At 38.2% G+C, this 20,283-nt stretch overlaps 2 protein-coding genes across 5 annotated transcripts in view; one reads left to right on the top strand and one right to left on the bottom strand.

Moving 5' to 3' along the window:
* Nucleotides 1–12,583, bottom strand: part of LOC140923307 (protein MON2 homolog) — a 48,544-nt gene extending 35,961 nt beyond the window's left edge. Inside the window, exons 1-3 of one of the 2 annotated variants that reach the window (XM_073373401.1) lie at nucleotides 12,550–12,583; nucleotides 3,386–3,458; nucleotides 1,172–1,296 (exon numbers count right to left, since the gene is read on the bottom strand). Coding sequence is in view for 1 of the 2 variants with exons in the window: in XM_073373400.1 (XP_073229501.1) it covers nucleotides 1,172–1,296; nucleotides 3,386–3,458; nucleotides 3,688–3,795 (306 nt within the window). In the remaining variant the exon portion in view is untranslated. Of the gene's footprint in view, nucleotides 1–1,171; nucleotides 1,297–3,385; nucleotides 3,459–3,687; nucleotides 3,938–12,549 lie in introns of those variants that run through there. The other variant, XM_073373400.1, reaches the window with a different exon arrangement.
* LOC140923308 (ETS domain-containing protein Elk-1-like) lies at nucleotides 5,226–14,897 on the top strand. 3 transcript variants are annotated; one of them, XM_073373405.1, is made up of 5 exons: nucleotides 10,326–10,451; nucleotides 12,106–12,163; nucleotides 12,799–13,040; nucleotides 13,390–13,665; nucleotides 14,143–14,897. In XM_073373405.1, the coding sequence occupies exons 2-5, from the start codon at nucleotides 12,154–12,156 to the stop codon at nucleotides 14,164–14,166; spliced, it is 552 nt and encodes a 183-aa protein (XP_073229506.1). In that variant the 5' UTR covers nucleotides 10,326–10,451; nucleotides 12,106–12,153; the 3' UTR covers nucleotides 14,167–14,897. The 3 variants fall into 3 exon arrangements, with proteins under 3 accessions (XP_073229505.1, XP_073229506.1, XP_073229503.1); XM_073373404.1 differs by lacking the exon at nucleotides 10,326–10,451 and adding an exon at nucleotides 5,226–5,250 and having other exon boundaries at nucleotides 13,390–14,897; XM_073373402.1 differs by having other exon boundaries at nucleotides 10,329–10,451; nucleotides 13,390–14,897.
* Nucleotides 14,898–20,283: the final 5,386 nt, after the last annotated feature.

Raw genomic sequence — 20,283 nt, 5'->3', positions numbered from 1 at the left:
AAATTTACCTTTATCTGTGAGGATCATTAAAATATTTTATGAATAAACACTTCCATACATTTGCGGACTGTTTTAGATGGTAGAAACAAAACAAAAAATAATACAGTGCATTTTTCCTCACAGAATAGAAAGTTACACTGTGTCACCTTTTCAATGATTTTGGATTTCTATTATTATACTACTACATTAGAAATTACTGCAATTTGATTGGCTTAGAGCAGTGGTATTTCAGCTTAATTTGAAATACCTACATGTGAAAATTACAAACTTTGTGCGGGTAGTAGTATAAACAAAAAATAGCATTATTTGAACGTGATATTTGGCATAAATACCACTCGTAATATTTCAAAATTGTCTCAAATTTCGTTCAACAATTTCGAAATATCACTCATGGTATTTATGCTAAATATCACTACAAATCATGCTATTACCAGGCAGGCTAGGCAAATTTTTCCACTTAACGGCTGAGGCATAATGTCACATACATGTAACAACCGGGAACAAGGCTACCCTTGTTCAATTTAGGCCAGGTATTTCTGGCTTTCTCAAACTTTCCTGTATTTTTTCGTGTGTTCTATTCGAGAATGTAAACAGTGTTTTCCATTACACCAGACTAAATTAAAGGTCAGACACCAGAATTAGGTGAAAAATAAGAGCAATGAAATTTAAATTGGATCAATTTGAAATTTCTACATGGCCCAAGCATTCTATTCATATTTCAACTGAAATATTATTACAAATACTTCCTAGTGAAACAGAAAACTGGAAAGAAGCATAAGAGGTTAACCAGTCAAAGTGGACAACATCCTCATTGAAGTGAACCATTTTTCTGAAAAATTTCCATTTAGATGAGCCCTTGTTTATACATTTTGCCCAAATTTCTAGCCTAAATGGCAAGCAGCAAAAATTCTTTCAATTTTTTCTCATCTCCTCACCGTTATACATTCCTCTAGTCTTGCAAGTTTTCCCTTAGTAAAGTTGATAAGTGCTTATGTGCTAAGTAAAATCCATTTTCAGTTTAATGCAGGAATTTCCCTCGTCTCTTACAAATTAATTATAATATTATCATATAATTATAGGAAACAAAGAAATGTCTGATTCAATCTAAGCTGAATACTTGTTTAAGCTGAAAACAGACTCAACCACACGGTAGTACAAAATTAATGCATACCTCAGACAGAGCTTCATTGGTAATAAGCCTCTGTAGTGCCGTCAGCGAGATCTGTACCACACGAAGACTTTTGGTATCACAACCAAGTAGGAAAGGCTGGACTATCTCATTTTCTTCTGAAACAACTAAATATGCATAAAATAAAGGAATCAGGATGTGTATAATAATATTAAACTTGAATAAGCACCATCCTAAATTAGTGCCACACCCTCCCCTCAACAATGCAGTGCCTGTTGGTTTTCACAGATTTTTAACAAGGTTAGACTTCAGTAACACAATAATTGTAACCAAAAATATTCAAAATTTAAAATCTTCAAACTGTTTGTATGTTATAGGTCAAAAGAAAACAACTCAGATTAACATTTTTAAAACCTAGGTTGATTCTCAAATTTCTGCGTCTCTTAGCCCTAATTATTCATGAATTAGGGCTAGGTGAGAAAAGAAATTGATTAACAACCTACACTGTAGGTTACAAAATTTTAACCTGAAATAAATTCGTCTAATAATAAGCAAAGATTCGACATTCTGTATAAGCAAAAGTCAGGTCGCAATCCTTATTTATATGATTATAACAAGAAAATATCTCCATTATATTGTAGACAGTTTATGACCCAAATTATAGACTTTTTCCATGAGCAGGACTCACTCAACAAACGCTTGAAGAGCAAATTCTGCCCACTGTTATTTTTATACCATTGAAAAACATTTACAACCTTGAAAAAATTAGCATTTTACTATGTCCTCTGTTTCCAACCAAAACAGTTGGCTATTTAGTATTTGAACTCGGGACTACCAAGAACTAGCCTGCGAAAACATCTGTTTCTTCTCGCTCTTCGCCACTGGGGACGTTTTGCGCGGAGGAACGTCTGCGACTGAGCACAGAAATTCCATACTGATGACGCAAATCAAAGTTCACTTAATAAATCCCATAGTCATGGGGTTCTAAATGTAAATTTATTCAATTTTAGGTTTCTCCTGATCGATTTTGGTAAAGTGTAGTGTTCATTTGCGAACGAGCTCCAGCAAACCTTAAATGCTTGTTCTAGAGAAGACTATAATTTATTCCAAAAATATTGACTGTTTTGTTAGAGATTCATTGCATTTACATTTGACCTTTGTGGCCTTTTGTCTTTTGTCTTTTGTCTGTCATTCATAAACAATAGCTAAAACAATGTAACTACGCTGTCGACCAATCAGGGCTTCTGACCGGATTCTGGACATATTTTACGTCATCAGTATGGAATTTCTGTCTCTGAGTTGCAGACGTTTCTCTGCGCGAAAAATCCCCAGCAGCAAAGAGCGAGGAGAAACAGATGTTTTCGCAGGCTAACCAAGAACAACAATTATCCAGCTAGGGGTCGAAGAATGTCCAGTGCTCCAACTGAATGGCCATCCTGCCTCCACAATTGTAAGATAAAAATAGTGCAATGAAGGGTGTACAGAAATTGATAAGCCAGGAGATTAGGATTAGTGGGGGCCATAAACTATAGGAATACATGGTATGATGGTCATCATTTAAATACTGTGGTACAGTCAGTGTAAAATGCAGACTGGAGACTATTGTTTTCACCATGCAAATGAGAAATGTAACAATAGTCCCATTGTTTTCTAACCCTAAAAACAATAGTCCATAGCCAGTCTGCAATCTGCAATTTAGACTGCCCCATTCAAGTATTAAAATTATACAAGGTTGGTACCCTGTTTTTGCACAAAAAATTCAAGGACTTTTCACAGACTTTCAAGGACACCATTCGGTGCAGAAAAGAGTCTTGAGTCTATGTCTTTTTTAGTTTCTTCACAACATGAGCAATTTTAACCTGAATGTCGTCTGTGTTTGCTCCTTTTCCTTTGGGTTAGATAAAGTTAGCACTGAAATTCAAGGACTTTCCAGCAGCGACTGCAATTTTCAAGGACTTTCAAGGACTTGAATTTTTAATTTCAAATTCAAGGACTTTTAAGGACAATCAAAGTGCATGCAAACCCTGTAAATAAATTTCTTGATCTGCTCTTTACATTTACATATTTTACCTTGCAAAATCACATATAAACATAGTTGCAAGCTCTTTAAAATCATGGAGTGCTGTTCATTATAAATTCGTTGAAAGTTAGCCTATTGATAAATATATAGATTGACATTTTGGGAGTTTCTTTAGGCAACAGGTGACTTCTGGATTTCCTTGTATCAGCTTCTAAAATTTTATGCAGTGAATGTACCTTTAGTGATTTTAACATTTCTTGATTTTGCAGCACTAATAGTTCTGAGGCGTAAAATCCCGGCTTCGGCGGCCTGAAAAGAAAAATGAATAAAAAGATTTTTTAAAGAAATTAACGCACAAAAATCGAAGTTTACAAACAAAGGGGAGTATTAAGTTGAGAAAATTAACACAAAAATAATTGCAACTTTTATAAGCTTAAATTTGTTAACTTGCCAGTTTTTTTTCTAACACTACCATTTTAAACCACATATTGTCTTAACAAATTGAAGGCTTTCACAAAGCATTAAACAGATGTTGTACCTCTTTGACTGGCTGGAATTTTCGCCTTGTTTCGTTCGACAAAGCTCGGAGATCAGCTTGTACAGCATCAATAAATTTCTTTGATCTTTCATCAAGCCCTCGCGACATGTCGAAACACTTAACGGTGAAGTGTACAATAAACTAGTTCACTCTGTCCGCTCGAATTGGGAATATTTTCAGCCATTCTAGGTTTGTTTTGATACGATTTACAAAGAGGATTGAATAACCCTACCGAGGGAGTGGGCCGCCATATTGGATTTAGCTGATGTGGCTCGAACCAATCCCCCTCGTTAATGGGATCAAAAGTGAAGGGGCCCGATATGCGAAACTTAAAGAGATCCCTCCTTTATACAGAGCCTTCATGCTCTTGTTGATCGCGATATACAGTATGTACATTTATTCCTTCACAGGAACAAGGATATACTTTGCAAAGTAGCAAACTACCACCTTATGTTATAAATCATTATGGTAGGTTCGGAATCATAGAGTACAGTCATCTTGGCTTTTTCAATGTTTGTTTTATACCAAAAAAAAATTCGCTGACTATATCTACCCGGGATCATATTCTGCACCCTTGTTTTGTACATTGGCCCTTCCTACATTAACAAACAGTTTTTTAGAATGAATGATCGATATAAACTACAAGATCACGTGATTTGCACAGTGTAATTTAACCTTCCGGCAACGGATACGCAAACTACTGGTGGATTAACCGTAGCCAGTTTTTGTCGATCAGATGCAGTTCACGCCTATCGGACACGATCTCAGTTTGATTTGACTCATCGTGAACGAAGAGGAAGTTTTTTGAAGAGTGGGAAAAGCGATCAGTGGGTTGGGCATTAAGCTGAAAGCAGCGACTTTTAATATTCAGTATTCCTTAACGACGACAGTTAAAATAAAATTGCGTTCACTGCGACGATCATTTCTTCATTTTCATTTCATTTCCGCAGTTCATATATGATTTAATTCATATATCATTGACAGTTAACATAGGTAACTCACTTGGCTGTCAGTAGATAAAAGAACTTTCCTGGAAAAATTTGTCAACCTTTCACCCGACAATTCTGACTATTTTAATAGTCACTATCAAGTAATTTGTCTTGCAGGTCACCGACTTCCTCTTTAACGGGCGTGCGAGGGAGACACGCGAAGCTATCACAAAGCGTCTCGAAGCCTATGCGCGTGTAAGGCGTTTTGATGAGAAAGGGAGGGGGAAAATTAAAATAAAAAATCAACGCGGGCGCAGAGAGTAGAAAGAAAGAGGGCACGCGTCTACGACGTTCTCGCGCGCCTCTAATGTGCTCCCCATTCGTTTCCCCCTTAAAACCCACGTGAGTAGAAAGACGTTATTTATCTATGTCAAGAGCCTAACAGGAACCTAATAGGCTCCTGTCTATGTAAACATCAGTAATGGGAAACCGTTATAGATTAATGTAGGGCGCGCGCCTATCACGTTCTCGTTCGCTGTCGTCTCTCCTTTCCTTTCCTCTTCACTAAGATTCTCAGCCGTCTCTCTCAGCGTCTCTTCTTATTATCACGAGCTGGTTGCACGGAACGCAGAATGTAAGTACACATGTATATTCCTCCGAGAGAGAATAAGCCGCTAAGAACCGCATGGCCAGCGGACCAGGCGAGTTTGGTTTTGGGAGATTCCTTGCGTCTCCGGCCTATTGGCGCATCGGTGAATCTCCGACTTTTGTCCACTGACTAGCTTTCTATGTGGACTTTCTTAAAGGGATTCGTTTCGTTCTCTACGTCGGGGAGGATTGCCTGACGGAGCCAAAAGAACGACTGCATGGGAGGCCAACCATTGACAACCATTTTCGTGGTCTATCATCAGTGGTCAATCTTAAAACCCGTGCTCCTAACCTCATAAATTTTACACCGCTTGCCGAGTAATGTGAAGCCACCTTCTAAGTAAGATACCTTTTTCTCTTTTAAGTCGTATTGACAGGTCCCTTTTAAGTGAACATTCCCATTTAGTAGAGTTTCAATGCACTGAAAAAGATTTTTTCTTTTTCAAAAACCCCTCGGGTATAGGCCGAGACCCCGTCTTAGGCTCAAATTTCACTTAACTTAAGCTTTGATTTGTGTAAAAATTGCTCGGCTTATAGCCGAATAAATACAGTAGATCAGAGAGGACTTGATATAGCCGAGGATTTAGACTGTCTGCGATGCAGCTTATAAAGTTCCTGAATTTAATGAAATGTGTAATAGTATCGTCACATCCCGAATATCTGCACTTTATACTCCTCAAGATCATTGTTTGTTATTGTTATATCGATTACTACCGATTTTTGTTAATCGGTGATGATCGATAATTTATTTTTTTCCGTGACTTCGATTTCTATCGATTTCCGATATCAATCGATAGCTGATCGGCGGATTAGATCAATTGATTTCCGATTTCCGATAACGATTTCTATCGATTAACTACGCCTGGAATACTAGCAAAGATTTTAATGCAGTTCACAAAGTCGTACTCTGGAAATCACACAGAATCTTTTGATCTTTTACACGTTTTGGACGAAACGATTACGCCTCAGCGCGCAGCGATTTCGGAACCCGTTCTGCTTGTCCAATTAACCTTAAAAGGGACAGTATGAACTCAGAAGACTTAGAAGAATTAATTCACTCCCCACAAATCAAAGTTTTGTTAGAAATCAACCCAACAAGCCCTGGCCTTGTTAACTGAATGCTTAGCTTTTGGTTAAATGCGTGAAACGATAATTTCAGTAACCTCATGGTCCGAAACGCACGAAGCTTAAGTTTCAAGTACAGGAAGTTTTTACTTTGCACTAATGACCCACTAAAGAGTTAACTCATCAGCATGGCCCACACTAATTTGATAGCGAACAAATTGCCATGCCAACCTAAGCTGGGTATTTTTAAGTTACTAACGTTTTGAAATTTCACGGTTACGATCGAAAGTTCTGATAGTGAAAATGCAAGAAGAGGTTTCTGCTGACATCTAGTGACGGAAAACTTCCACCAGGAACACCAGGTTAACTTGAGTTGACCAATTGATGGTGTGATAGTGATTAGTTGAAGTAATAAAAAGGATAAAAGATATTTTCCGTCTGATACAAGATTGTTGCTTGTTTTTAAATAGACTTTTGCTGGGCACGTTTTTCACGGAACAACATGATCACGGTTCTCGGTAATTTCCCGCTGACTTTCAGAGCTTTTTTTTTTACCGAGAAAGCAGACTTGAAATACTGAAACTGAAAAGTTAACCGAAACTGTTCAGAGCTAAGACCCTATTAGGATATTTTCAGCGATGAAATCAAGTTTACGGCGAGATTTGGAGAGCACAAGAGTAGAACTTGGAAATTTCTTAATATCGAGCTGGGAACCCCGGGCGAAAAAACATGAGTATAAATACTGATGGGGTCGACTAGCTCTGGGTTGTACCTTATGGCTGAAAGTTTGTATTCATATTTTATTCTTAACCTCGTATTTCTAATAATCGAGCCTTAAGAGGCCTTTAATGAAATTTAACCCCTGATCGTAACTAAAGCCTTCAGCAGAACAGCCTACTTTGGGCATGATACGGGGTAAAGGGGGGCGGGGGGGTGCATCGCAAGAAGGTTATCAGCCCTATGATCACATATAGAAAGCAGCTCGTGGTTCAAATTTATGTCATTCTTCAAAGTAAAATGTTTTCAAAACTAAAAGTTTGATAAACATTGGAAACTGAGATAAAAATTGGGAAAAAGCCAGACCGTCAGATTATATTCCGACCGGATGCAGTAGCCAATTCTGCCGGAACATAAGAAAACATGAGATTTTCCCGCGCTCAAAACCACCAAGCACGCACGGGTTTCGTTTAAGCGTGACTAAGGAAGTATCATTCACAGCACGACATTCACAACGAACGAAGAATCGAGAGACGTAGAGAGGAGACAAAATGGAGGTTTCACGGCGAATAGAGTTCTCTTCGCCCGGATTCAGAAGAAACTGCCGGCTGTCTCAGTGCTGTCTATTTGTAGGAATTTATTCCACCTCTCAAAACGTGTACCAATTGTAATGTATAATAAAATCTTCATATAGAACTGAGGTAGGACATCAAGAACGTCCCTGGTCACAAATATGTATAGATCGAACTTTGATTTAACCAATCAGAACACGCTAAGAGCCTTAAGCGACACGGGAACATGACGAGGTCGGTTGACCACGACTGATGCATGTACTCTCGGTAGCAATTCAAAACTGAAATCCGCATTGCCTAGCCGCACGTGCCTTGTCCAATATCAGTTGCGAGCAATTTGTTTGTGGTAGTTGTTGTTGTTTTGGCTTGCTTTTATCTTTGTTTTTATCTGTTTCAGTTCATACTATACTCTGCAAGACGTACAAAGCGTATCAAGTTTACTTCCTAGTACAGTGTTCACTCGCCAACAATTTGAGCGGTGTCACGTCGATTGCACTCCACGCATTCCATGGCTTCGTTTTCATTCATACCCCTACAGGCATATCCGCGTTCCCCACTACAGTTTTTTTTGTTGTTTTTTGAGGGGAGCGGGGTCGTCTGTACACCGGTTAGTTCCCACTGATGACCGACGTCTTTGCAAATTGAAATCGGGAGCTTTGTTCACTGTAATTAATATTTTACCTTCTATCGTGAGAGTAATTATTGAGCAAACAAGTAAACAGACCCCTTTGTTGACATTATTACTTTAAAATGAATGCCTTCGTGATTTTTTTCAGCAACAGCTTTTCCGGAAAGATAACGAGTCAAGGGCATTTCAGAAATCCAAAGATTCGAAAAAATCCGGTTACATAACCACCTCGGGAACTCCAAGAAAATCTAGGAAAAACTGATAGGATATATACGAGATCAAACTTCCAGGTACAAATCAGTCAGTTAGAGGTTAAACGGAAGAGAGAGGTGTAAGATTGGCTTTATGTAGCGAAGGTAATATTGAAATAGATGAGATCCGTAAGGGCGCAAATTGAAAGCTATCATTCTCTGATTCTGTGATTCTAGTGCTCACGGTTTCCTAGCCTGCGAAGAAGGCGCTTGCAAGTAGTGGGCGAAAGAGAGAACGGGCGCGCGTGTGTCTCCTTCTCACGCGCCCGTTTTTTCTTGTAACGGTTTCCCTTTATTATCACCAAAAGCGTTCAGGAGATCATATCAGGAAGTCTCGGGATGGGGAGGGGCACGTGGGGGGGGGGGGGGGGGGGGTTCTAGGAACTAAACGAAGCTTTTTACAGGGACTGTCCAAGTCCAACCCCTCTACCCTTTTATTTAACATTTTTGACAGAAAGGGTACTCCTTTCTTAGTACCCTCCATTGACCAATGGTACCCATTAATTTCACATACCTCGTTTAGAACGCTGAAGCCCTTTTAACTGCTGTAAATACACTGTCTTAATGAAAGGTACGAATAGCTCACTTAACCAGGAAGCTCTCTTGTATTTTTTTACAGACAGCCATAAAATGCATCTGTTAGCCCTTCGTAGGTCTCTTCACAAACCCAAACGACGGATTTCCCTACCCTTTCATATACTTCAACTCGTTAAATCCCTACCCCTTCATGTAACTGAAGCCTGAAAAAGGTACCCGTTTCAGGCGGAGCCTCCTTGTATGGGACATTATAGGGTGTACCGGCTACTACCCCCCGGGAGCAAGTCATGTTCTCCCAATTTTTAAATTGGACACCATGAAAACAACACTAGATGTGGGACTTTTTGATAGGATAGGCTTATCATTTACCTTTCACACTGCCGCTCGAACAACGAAGTATTTGATAACCCGTGTAACGCAAGCACACAACTGTGAAACGGGGAAGTGTCAATACTAAACAGACTAGCCCCTGTTGTTGTTGTTCCTATTTGTTTAGTTCTGACAGACTTTTAAGAAATTCAGGAAAAGTTCTTATTAATTTGGGTGTGAATCCGCGAAAAAGCGAGTTTTTTTCGACAGTCTTTTATTAAACATCAAGTTTTTGAGGCCTTGAACTCTGGAGCAGAACAGAATCCATCAACTGCATCGACATATAAAACGTTGCCAGTCATAAGAATTATTATTTTGACAGAATAATCATTTGTATTTTCCCTTTTTGCACTTCTCCGGGAAACTCTTGGCGATTAATTAGTTTAGAGCGTCCGGGGTCAGAGACATGTATTTAAGGAATAGTGACTATTTATATAAAGCAGGCTTCCACGATTTGAAGGAAAAGTTTTGGGAATTTTTATTCCATTTTCTGAAGATCTAAGTTTCAATTGCTTCCCTTTTCCTGTTCATTGCTATCAATAATTAAGGATACTGTTCGATGAAAATATATTAATTGTCTATTTTTTAGAACTACTGGATTCTACGAACTGACCGATTATCTTTAAACCGGAACAACTGGAACAAAATTGTGGGTCAGAGAAAATTATATTTCTGCGGTATTAAATATTCCGAAGAAATTCGTGCTGTTTTCAGCGTGTCACAAGTGTCTGTGACACTATTTAAATAAATTTAATATTCGAAGCACGCATCGGTTGATTTGAAGTTTAATTTGGTCGATTGGCTTCAATACTTCGAACGAGGAACCAATTTAAATGCGTGACGTGACTGCTTCCTGCACCAACAATAGCACAATCCACTTCCGCCCACACACGAATATATCTTATCGCTAATGACAGCAAACAGGAAGTTTTAAAGGTGGTCAAATAAAACGAACGCAGTTCACGACATCATTTTAACTGTACGTGTTCGATCGATACTACTGAGCTACCCGCGCTTGGATCTGCGAAAAGACTGATAAAATTTCGAGGTAAGAATTTAGTATACATTTCTTTACTTTTACCACTGGCGATCGTCGATGCCAGAGCGAGAAATTTCATTTCTCAAATTTAAAATATGAAAATGGAAAAAAAGGAAGATCGTTCGTCTTCAGGGCTTGATTTTTAAAAAACCTCCTCAGTTACAAGGAAAACCTCGCTAGATTTAATGAATTACGAGTTGTAGTCAACGATTCAGTTTTTTTAAAGTCGACTCTGCATAATCTTTGTAGATCTTCTATCGCGGTAGTTGGAATGGCAAATACACCGCCGGATAAGCTAGAAAACATAGGCTACATGAGGAGTGACAAAGCAAAACTGGCATTTAAACTCCGTAGAACCTTGAATCAAACATTTTTAGGCTTTTTTTCACAGTCAAGAACTGGTTTAAGGTTGTGTTGTACTACCGCTAAACGAAGAAATCGTGGGTGAGTGGCGAACCGGAAAATGTAAGAACACACAGAGGGCATTTTTTCAGCTAATCAATGGTCGAGGCAGGTTTGAATCGCAGTTTTTCTTCACAAACCTCAAAGACCATAACAGCTAGTACTTTAATAATGATCCTTAAGTTTTTATTAAAATCTTTTATGTGGTAGAAACTATGGAGAACTGACTGTTTACAACTTCAGAGCAACACCGGAAGTTTTAACGTTCTTAACTACACTGCGGGGGAAGACTGCGGGGGATCACGAAAATCGGCCTGCTTGCCTTACAAAAACTTATTCGCTAATTTCTGCGAAAGGTATTTAGTCAGAACAGTGGATGTAAAAGAACGATCCTAGTGGTTCAAATGTAAACAACTTATTTCAAAACGACAATTAGAAGAACGGTTGTTAATTAAAACTTCTTTTATTTCATTTCCATTTTGAAGCTCTCCACTCGGTATGAATTTTTGTTATTATTATTTTTTGAATTTTTGCACTGAATTTGCACTATGGCATATGATGAAAAAATTTTCTCAAAGAATAATCCTGGCGTCCTTTTGCCAAAGAACAACGCACATACAATCTGCCCGCATATTTTAAAAGATATAGTAGGTCGCTTAGGTCATCAGACTTCCTTCCGCCTTGGGCCTCGAGTGTTTGAATAGCGATGAAACAATAGACCACGCGCAACGTAAATATTGCTTTCTTTCGGTTTTGTTTTGATGTAAAATAAAATATTTGTGGTAAAAAAAAAGCTGTGGTCTCAAAGAAATGAAACTTCTGCTTATTCCACTTTTTGACGGAATATTTCTTTTTAAAATGAAAATAAAAAGAAGGAAAAGAACGCTGAAGTAGTAGACAATTGCAACCAGAAATGAAAGGGTACTAGCTTACAAACAGAGCCTGTTCACAGGCTAAAAGTGTTACGTGTAAAAACGGGATGAGGTTTATCCTCTGTGGGTGGCCATGTTAAAATCGAGGGACAGTTTTGTCGGATCGGAAATCTCCGATTACTATCCGAACTAAGAAAACTCGGTTTCCGAAACACTCCACTCGGGAATACCGGAAAAATGATTTTCTTGGGTTAGATATGTAACAGTTTTTTCTGGTCACATGCGTGTCACATTCACCATACAGGTTTAATTGGGCATAGGATTACTGTAAGACTAAACAAAACTGAAGAAAATAACAATCATTCATCATTCTTCCTCCTTTGTTTCAGAAAAGAAGCCAAATACACAGCTTAGCTAAATTCTGATTAACAAGGATCATGTCTTTTGGTAAGTTTTGTGATAATATAAAATTGGATTTATCGTGACAACTAACATGCTCTCTAAAATCTGGTTTAAATGTCCCAATGTAAATAAGAAAATAATCGTTCATAAAGTTTTATTTATTTATTTATTTATTTATTTATTTTATTTTTATTTTCTTTCTAAAAATATGAACGGACTCTGTTTTTCAAGGCAGTCTGCCAATATCTATACTTCGTCTTGTATAAACTACCATCACAAAACAAAACAAGTCTCGGCAGGATCGACGTAAATGATATTTTACTCACATTTCTACCAGTACATGCAGTGGCCTGTTTGAATGTATTTATTTATTGAAAAAAAAAGATTAGAAATCCTCATAAAAAGAAATTAAAATGAAAACAAAAACTTACCTTGAAAAAATGATCAACATTGATAGTGTTTTAATAGCAAACTGAGATCTTTCATTTTCCTAGAAAGTGAAAAAGTAAAACGAAAACTTGTGAACGCTATGTAAATAGAAATAGGCTGAAAATATGTCATTTTTAAATTTTATTACAAACACATGAACTCTAAAATATGATCTAAGAAAGTACGGTTTATTGAAGTATTATAAGATTTATTTAGAGCATTCAGACGAGTACAAAATTTCCTTTCACCAGAAACTCTACGCAAGCCTAACAAAACTGCTGTTCACCTTTGGGAGTTTCTGCTCGATCTCCTATTGGACGAGAAATGTGGTCACATGATCTGCTGGATCAACCGAGAGGCGGGAGAATTCAAACTGAAAAATCAAGAGGAAGTCGCGAGAAGATGGGGCTGCATAAAGCACAGGCCGGGCATGAATTATGACAAACTGAGCCGGGCATTAAGATATTACTATCAGAAGGGAATAATTAAGAAGGTATGCAAAGTATGACGTTTCTTTCGCTGCTTAGTTTAGTAGGTGAAAGGTATAAAATGCAAGAGCACAGGTTGCCCAAGCACAGACTGCGAAAAGGAATTCTGACAATTTTGTGTATTAAAAATGCGAGATTTTTCTGCATGCAATTTATAAGCTTAAACTATCATGTCACTCACTAACTATAAACCGTTTTTGTCTGGTCCTGTCTTTAAAAAATATATATATGAAGAGAAAATCTGCATGGAGTTTTAAAGTTTTTAGGTTTAGAAATTATTAAGCACTAATAGTTAGAACAAGTGGATGAATTTTTTTTAAGTAAAGACCTTATGTTTTTTTTTCTTACATGTAGGTTAATGGTCAAAGGCTCGCTTACAAATTTGTGAAACCGCCTTTTGGAAAATCGAAGGAGCCTGCTCCACAAAACGTTCCCGCGCAGACAAACATCAATGCGCCCTCGACTACACAAGAAGCAAAGAAAGAAGGAGAAGTAAAGATACAGGAAGTCGAAAACAAGGAAGGAGCAGCCATTCCCGTGGTGCCATGCGTGCGGACAGCCGCCGTCACGTTGCCACAGACAAGCGTTACCACGGCTTCGATGGGTTTTAGGATCATTCAAGCCCCATTGGTCAGTCCTAATCACATGACCTGTCCCATTTCAATTTATCCGTATGTTGTTCCTTGCGTCATCCCAGCATGCCGTCCTATTGAGATCATCAAGTCATAAAACAAAGAACGTTGCTGATTGGACAATAAATGATGATGTCATTTTATTTTTAACGTGTTTCGTGTTTCAAGAAATAGAAATAATCACTTCAGCGTAGTAAATAGGCAACTTTGAAAAAATGGCTTCATTTTAAAGAAATCCGCCAAGAAGTTGAACATATTAGAAAGAATGATTCAACATCGCATAAATTATTCACGTACCATCGAAAATTGATGAATACATTCATATCTTTTTTATCGATCAAAACTTTTTATTAATGGCGTTCAATAGTACATATATTCAAAAATAGATAGCCTTTTATCGTTTTATCCATCCAAAAATTTCTTCTAACCCAAGTGTGAACACATCATCTGAGTTTTGTTTTGTTTATTTTCACAGAACAAGCCGCCAGCACTTATTTGAAAACGAGTGTTTATTGAGATAAAAATTATGTTCTGTAAGACTTAGGAAATAAATGATAGGCTTAATAACAATTAGACAGAAGCAATGACAGAACTTTTAATCCTGTGTGTGGCCAAAAACATTGTTCAAACGTAACCAAACGTACTTTGCAAAAGAACTGAAAATGAGGTCTCACTTTGTTCAGCAGTAATAAATAGGCAAAAGATTCGGAATAATTATACTTTGCTGGGAAACTGCGCACCTACCCCTCCCGTAAGCCAACATTTTGCCCTAAGTGAGAAGTAAGAATTAATGTTGGTTTAGGGGAGGGATAGGTGGGCCCAAGATTCGCCACTGTTAAAAACGAGATGGAAACTGGACTTAGTAAACGTTTGCAAAGACCTCTGGGGCTGTTACTATAGGAACAGTGAAAAAAGGCGCGTCCCCAGTAACCATCCCAGAAACACCTGCGAGACGCATTTGGGATCCATTTTCTTTCTCATTTCTAAAGTGGCAAATGGTCACACCAGTCTAAGATTTCATCCTCAGACTCAAAAGTAAGTGGCAATCTAGAACTCTGAATTTGATAGAGCTAAACTATTTGACTAATGAGACAGGTCCGAAGCCAATGAATATTAATTTAAGTTTAGATAAAATGAGATAATATTTTGTACATAAAATTGTCAATGTTTAGGTGCCTATTTATCAGTTGTAAATAAAGATTAACTCAAAAACCTGTGGTTAATTTTAAATTATTGAGCGATTGTTGTATTCGCTAACAAGCAGATACTCGATGTCGTAAAATGCACTTGTTGCACCCAGAAAGTTTACATGGCTGACATTTCCTTAATTATAACTGGTTTATATCATGATAGAGCTCAAATTGTACAGATCTTTTGCGCAAACTCGACCGTACGATAATGATTTTTTGAAAACGTAAACAATCAGGAAAGATGAGACTCCAGGGCCAGAAGGTGAATACTCCCCCCTTGCACACTCCCCCTCCCTCACCCAACACCGTCTCATCCGTAATTTTCAGACTATTGAACTTATGGAAATGCTGAAAATTACTGTTCTTGTACACGTCAGAAGAAGCCAAGCTGAGGATATTGAGTGGGGCAAATGGCCACCATCTTGGAATTGCCACTATGTTAGAAAAAAACAACCAAGGGGGTGGAAACGATCCAAATGACTTAAATCAATGCAACTAAACGAAGATTTATGAATAAGTTCTTCAAGTCAGTGGTTATATTGACGTGGTGCTCTGTATCATGCTGCAACACTAATTTGTCAATTTAAAATGCTGCTCTGGGCATTGTGTTGGCACAAAGAGGAGGTGGCATCGAAGCTAGTGTTGTGGCAGCCACAACACGGACAAACTAAGAGAGGAAGAATTAAGACCACGTACATACACACTTTGCTCGAGGAAGCCGGGTTTACCACTATCGGTGAACTCAAAACGGCAGTGTTCGATCAAAGTGACTGGCGAGGGAGAGTCCATGTTGTCCGAGCTAACGCCCGACCAAACTATCTAGTAACTAACTAACTGCCTACCTAACTGATTTCAAACACAAGCTTTGGGAGCTATACCGTTGATTTTATGGATCCAAACTGGGGCGTTTGATTGATGGGAGGCGTTTAAAAGATGTAGGCGTTTTTTGTAATAACTATAGCAAGCTCAAGAAAATGAATATGATGCTTTGGTGAATGCAATCCATTGATCTGACATCCATATCGTTTTTCTGTAAATAATGGTGCCAGATTTCATTTTAACATTTAAATAAAATATTTAGATCGGCACTACGACAGAAATGCACTGAAGTAGTGATAATAAGTCATTTGCAGGGTTTTTGGTAAGCTCTGGCCCTAAAGAAAACAAGATAATGGTAGCCTGATTAAAAGTGCTATTTCGCCGTAGTGGCATCGTATTGCTGGCTTTCAGTGTCACGCCATTCAAAATAGATCAAAATCAAAATCAAAACCATTCGACAGATAAAGTCCAGAATCTGGGAAATGAAAGGAGGTATATATACAAAGACCCTCGCCAAGATTTGAGTAGAAGGAATAATTCGTATACGAGATATCCGAGTTTTGCTACAAAAGCGTGAATTTACTCCTAAAGGAACTCATAAACATTAAAGTAATACTTTTTCTAAAACTTGAATTGTTTAGATAGCAAAATTCCTCGAAAAAAGTCACTTTTTTAACCTAAACGACATCTCTCTGAGCCGCCATGTAAATGCTGCGTCACGCAAAAGCTCAGAAATTCAAGCGTACTCTATTACAAAACCAAGAACATCCCCTTTTGAAGCGAAAATTTGTTTGAAAATTAGTTTTCAGCTGTTCTAATATACCATGAAAGTAAAATCTCAGTAGGATCGAAAGTTTTGTAGTTTGAATTTTAGTGACGTCATCTGAAAACCAACAATTGGTGGTCAGACTGCTTCAATGCCAGCAAATGCCAGGGCAGTTTACTTTTCCCAGACTAAAAGGGTCAAATATAATAAACATTTCTAATCGATCTTGAAATAGTTAGAGTCTTCGCTTCTCGTTACAGGGCGAGCCTGAACAATTTTTAAAGTGACGTTTTCGTAACCGTCGACGTCCTTGTTGCTTAAACTCTCTGATACTATAAGGTTACGTTCGTTTTAGCCATGATTTTTTGGATTTAGACAATCCAGATTCTTTGGATTTTAATGCCAAGCTGAACTCGAGATGGCAGAACCAAGATGGCGTGTGGAGAGTTAAATGCATGTACTGTATAACCTCCACCCACTTGTAACCGCTCTGTGGTAGTAGCCAACTCGAAAGCCTGGCTCCTTTGGCTGCTACACACTTTTCTCCTTTGTTATGTTTAATTCAATGTATAGTTAGCTCTGTTTTTACTTCTTTTTTTTTTTTTCTGATTGTTGTTATATTGTAATTGAATAAGTGTGAACAAATGAACTTGAACTTGAACTTGAGCTAGTTGGAACAAAAATCTAAAATAAGATTGACCCACATGGTAGCTGCCTGCTGCGCTGATCTTATTTTCATTTTCAACGGATCGTTTTTCAATTCTTTCCTCCTAAATTAAGCGTCTTCTCTCGGAGAAATGAAAGGAAAAGTAGCTCTTTAACTAATGGTGGCTTATACTGGGCCTCGTCAAGTCATTGAAATTATCTGGAATTTGACTCAAACAAATTCAGAAGACAATTACGAATTCTCAAGTGCTGAGAAGCGCACCCTAACACACACACATTGTACATTGAGAATGCAAGCGTTTTAGCTAATTTACGGATTTAGAGTTACATTGGAACTTGAGATTAATATACTTCAATCCTTAAGCGGCATAGAACATCGGAGAAGTATCAGTAACTTTTGCCTGAACTGACCTTGACCCGACGTGTTTATCGATGAACGAGCACGTTCTTGCGATTGAAAAGCAGTTTCGATAAATGGAACAAAAATCTGAAACCAGATTGAGATACCAATCTGAACGATCCAAGTGCTGAGGTGGATCGTTCAGATTGAAATCTAGTTTTTCTGTTAAACTGTAACATTCCTCATGCATCTACTACTTGGAAGGAACTAATTCGGAAATGCCCATTATCAGGAATATCACTGAAATCGTGAAAAAAATTAAGAGTTTATATGACCTTATATGGTTTGGGGGAACGCTATCACAAAATTTACAAGGCGTTTCTATGGATCTATTCTACCATGTTTCCAGAGTCATAACTTGATCCCTGTTTAACCTTAGAGAACCAAACTTTGTAAAATAACCAATCTCAACATGACCTTTTACTGATATGGAGGTGTCAGTTTATCGATAAGTTTAAATTTGAAACTCGTCCTAGTTCCCTACACAACTCCGAAATGGCCAATGACAGAGGGGCAAATTAAGGGCACCGGAATTCGTGTTTAGTCCTTTCCGCGCTTTCCCGTCGTCAACTGACGTTCCTGTTCTGTTGCTAAATCAGCCTAATGTTTATACGCTACACTTCATATATTTCGTCCATTTAGTTAATTTACGAACGTGAAATTCAGGAGCGCACGCTAGCACAATTTACGCGACAGTGGAAACCCACCTTTAGGGTGCAATTTAAGTTTGGAACAATGAGTTACACCAGAAGCATGTAACCCTGCTTCTGGTTACACACAAAAGTACTGGTTACCCTCTTCCAGTCAGAGGTAACATGCAGAAATGGCTCGCATGGATTAGAATAGCGGGTATCACGAAACGCCAAGTACTGCCTCTGCGGATCCTTGAGTATGGCAGACCAAAATTGCATATTAGTGCCCAGACCCCTTTCTGCTTTTAGGAAATTTGAGACGTGATATACTTAACGATTAACAAGTACAATTAAACAAGCATGAGGAATCTAGGGCTAGATTTTATGCGCATAACAAGGTTGTCCTTGCTCACCGCAGCAGTTCTGCGACGGTGAGTTTGAGCAGGAAGTTCACGTGGCAAAGACTACTGAGGTATAGTTTCTTCCTTGTTTTTTGCTTGGAATTTTAGCCTTATTTTTGCTAAAACATTGTTATCTAGTACTTCTACTCTTCGTGATTCCGAAAATTTACAACTTTGTCTTTTGTACGTTATTTCCTGAACATTGCGTTGTCAAAATTGTTTCATTTTAGCATAAGCCTTCCGCCAAAATTTCGTTGTAGGCTTAGCCCTAAGAATTTCCATGGCATCTCATAATGCATCCGCCGAAAGTACTAGTTCTTTAAGCATTGTATTAGTTTATTGTAATTTTCTATTAGCACAACTGTAGCTAGCGCTGCTTGACATTGCCAGTTTTTGTCTAAACTTACAGTTAATTTGAAATGGTTTAGCTTCTCTTTAAATTAATTCGTTCTTCGCGGGAGAGGAAGGCGGAGAAGAAGCCTTCCGCATAGACTTGAGTCAATCTTGATTTCTATGAGGCTGTTTACATGGAGCAAGAAAGATCGTAGCAACAGGAAGATCCAAGAAGGCGGAACAACTTACGCTGGGTTTACATGCAAAAAATTTAGTTCCGTATGGGTGTCAAAGTAGAGAAGATTCGAGAAGGAATTAAAAATGGCGGACGACAAAAACAAGACTGCAATTTGGGCCCTTATACTTTCTTTACTGGCGTTAATCACTACCTTGGTAACGCCTAACGAAATAATCGGCCTTTATTGCCATGATTAGCCACTGAACGACCCGCCGCCATTTTTGTCTGGTTTGTTCCAAGTACTAGGATCTTCCTAGCGAAGACAATGTAAATGGTACTAGGATCTTTCTTGTACTAGGATCCTCCTTTGGTGTTTTCAATGCATGCTGCTGAAGCTTCGCTAATAATGTTTTACACCAGACGTTCAAAAATGACTTGATGAAAATTTCAAACTCTGTTTACTTTCACTTCAACTTTTATTTTAGCACCCTGACATTAGGTAATCTGAAGAGACGTGCATAAACACAAGAACGCGTTGTTTGGAGCCATCCTATATTGATCGTCTAAAAAGGTTTCTTTTTCCCAGAAAAACAAACTCATTATGTACTTGTACTGAACAATTATAAACACTTGTATAGCCACCTTTTCTTCGCTTAATTTTGGATATAGGCCTACCTTTTTTGAAAGCTTATGAAAGAATAGAAAGTCGTGAAAATGGTCAAAGGCTGATGCGAAGAATTGTGCGCAAAAGATCAATGAGTTTAGAACCCAAAGGTCAGTTTTAAGGCTGCCTTACTAAGCCTAATAAAAAAATTAAGTGCACTCGTTATTGCAATGTACGGAAGACCTCCCGTACATCGCGTATTAGGACACCCACAATGTGAGATAAAAGTGGTGATTAAACACAAAAGTGACGGAAGTTAATGATTTACCGTAACCTTGACCACGTAAAAGCGCTCGAAAAATTTCCCTAATAAAAGTTAATTGAATTAAGTTTAGGAGAACTTTTCGTGCGCTTTTTACGATTTTGTAGTTAATTCTACCAGACTATCGATCCGTCGATTCTCCTTCTCCATCGAACTAGCGGTTGTTTGTTCCATCGTGGTTCCATAGGGTTCACGTAGCATTGATTCATCGATCCATGGAACCATCGCCATCAATCTACAGATCCGGCCATTTATCAGCCAATTCATTCGTTAAGTTATCTACCGATCCATCGATCTAACAATCT

Source organism: Porites lutea, chromosome 13 (genome assembly GCF_958299795.1).
Source record: "Porites lutea chromosome 13, jaPorLute2.1, whole genome shotgun sequence".
Taxonomy (NCBI): domain Eukaryota; kingdom Metazoa; phylum Cnidaria; class Anthozoa; order Scleractinia; family Poritidae; genus Porites; species Porites lutea.
The sequence above is the reverse complement of the archived record's forward strand: the minus strand, read 5'-3'. Positions and strand labels throughout refer to the sequence as shown.

What these genes read in the sequence shown, in the direction of transcription:
- LOC140923308 (XM_073373404.1), top strand. An exon ending in AGAAGGGAATAATTAAGAAG is followed by an intron (nt 13,041 to 13,389) that starts GTATGCAAAGTA and finishes TCTTACATGTAG; the next exon opens with GTTAATGGTCAAAGGCTCGC.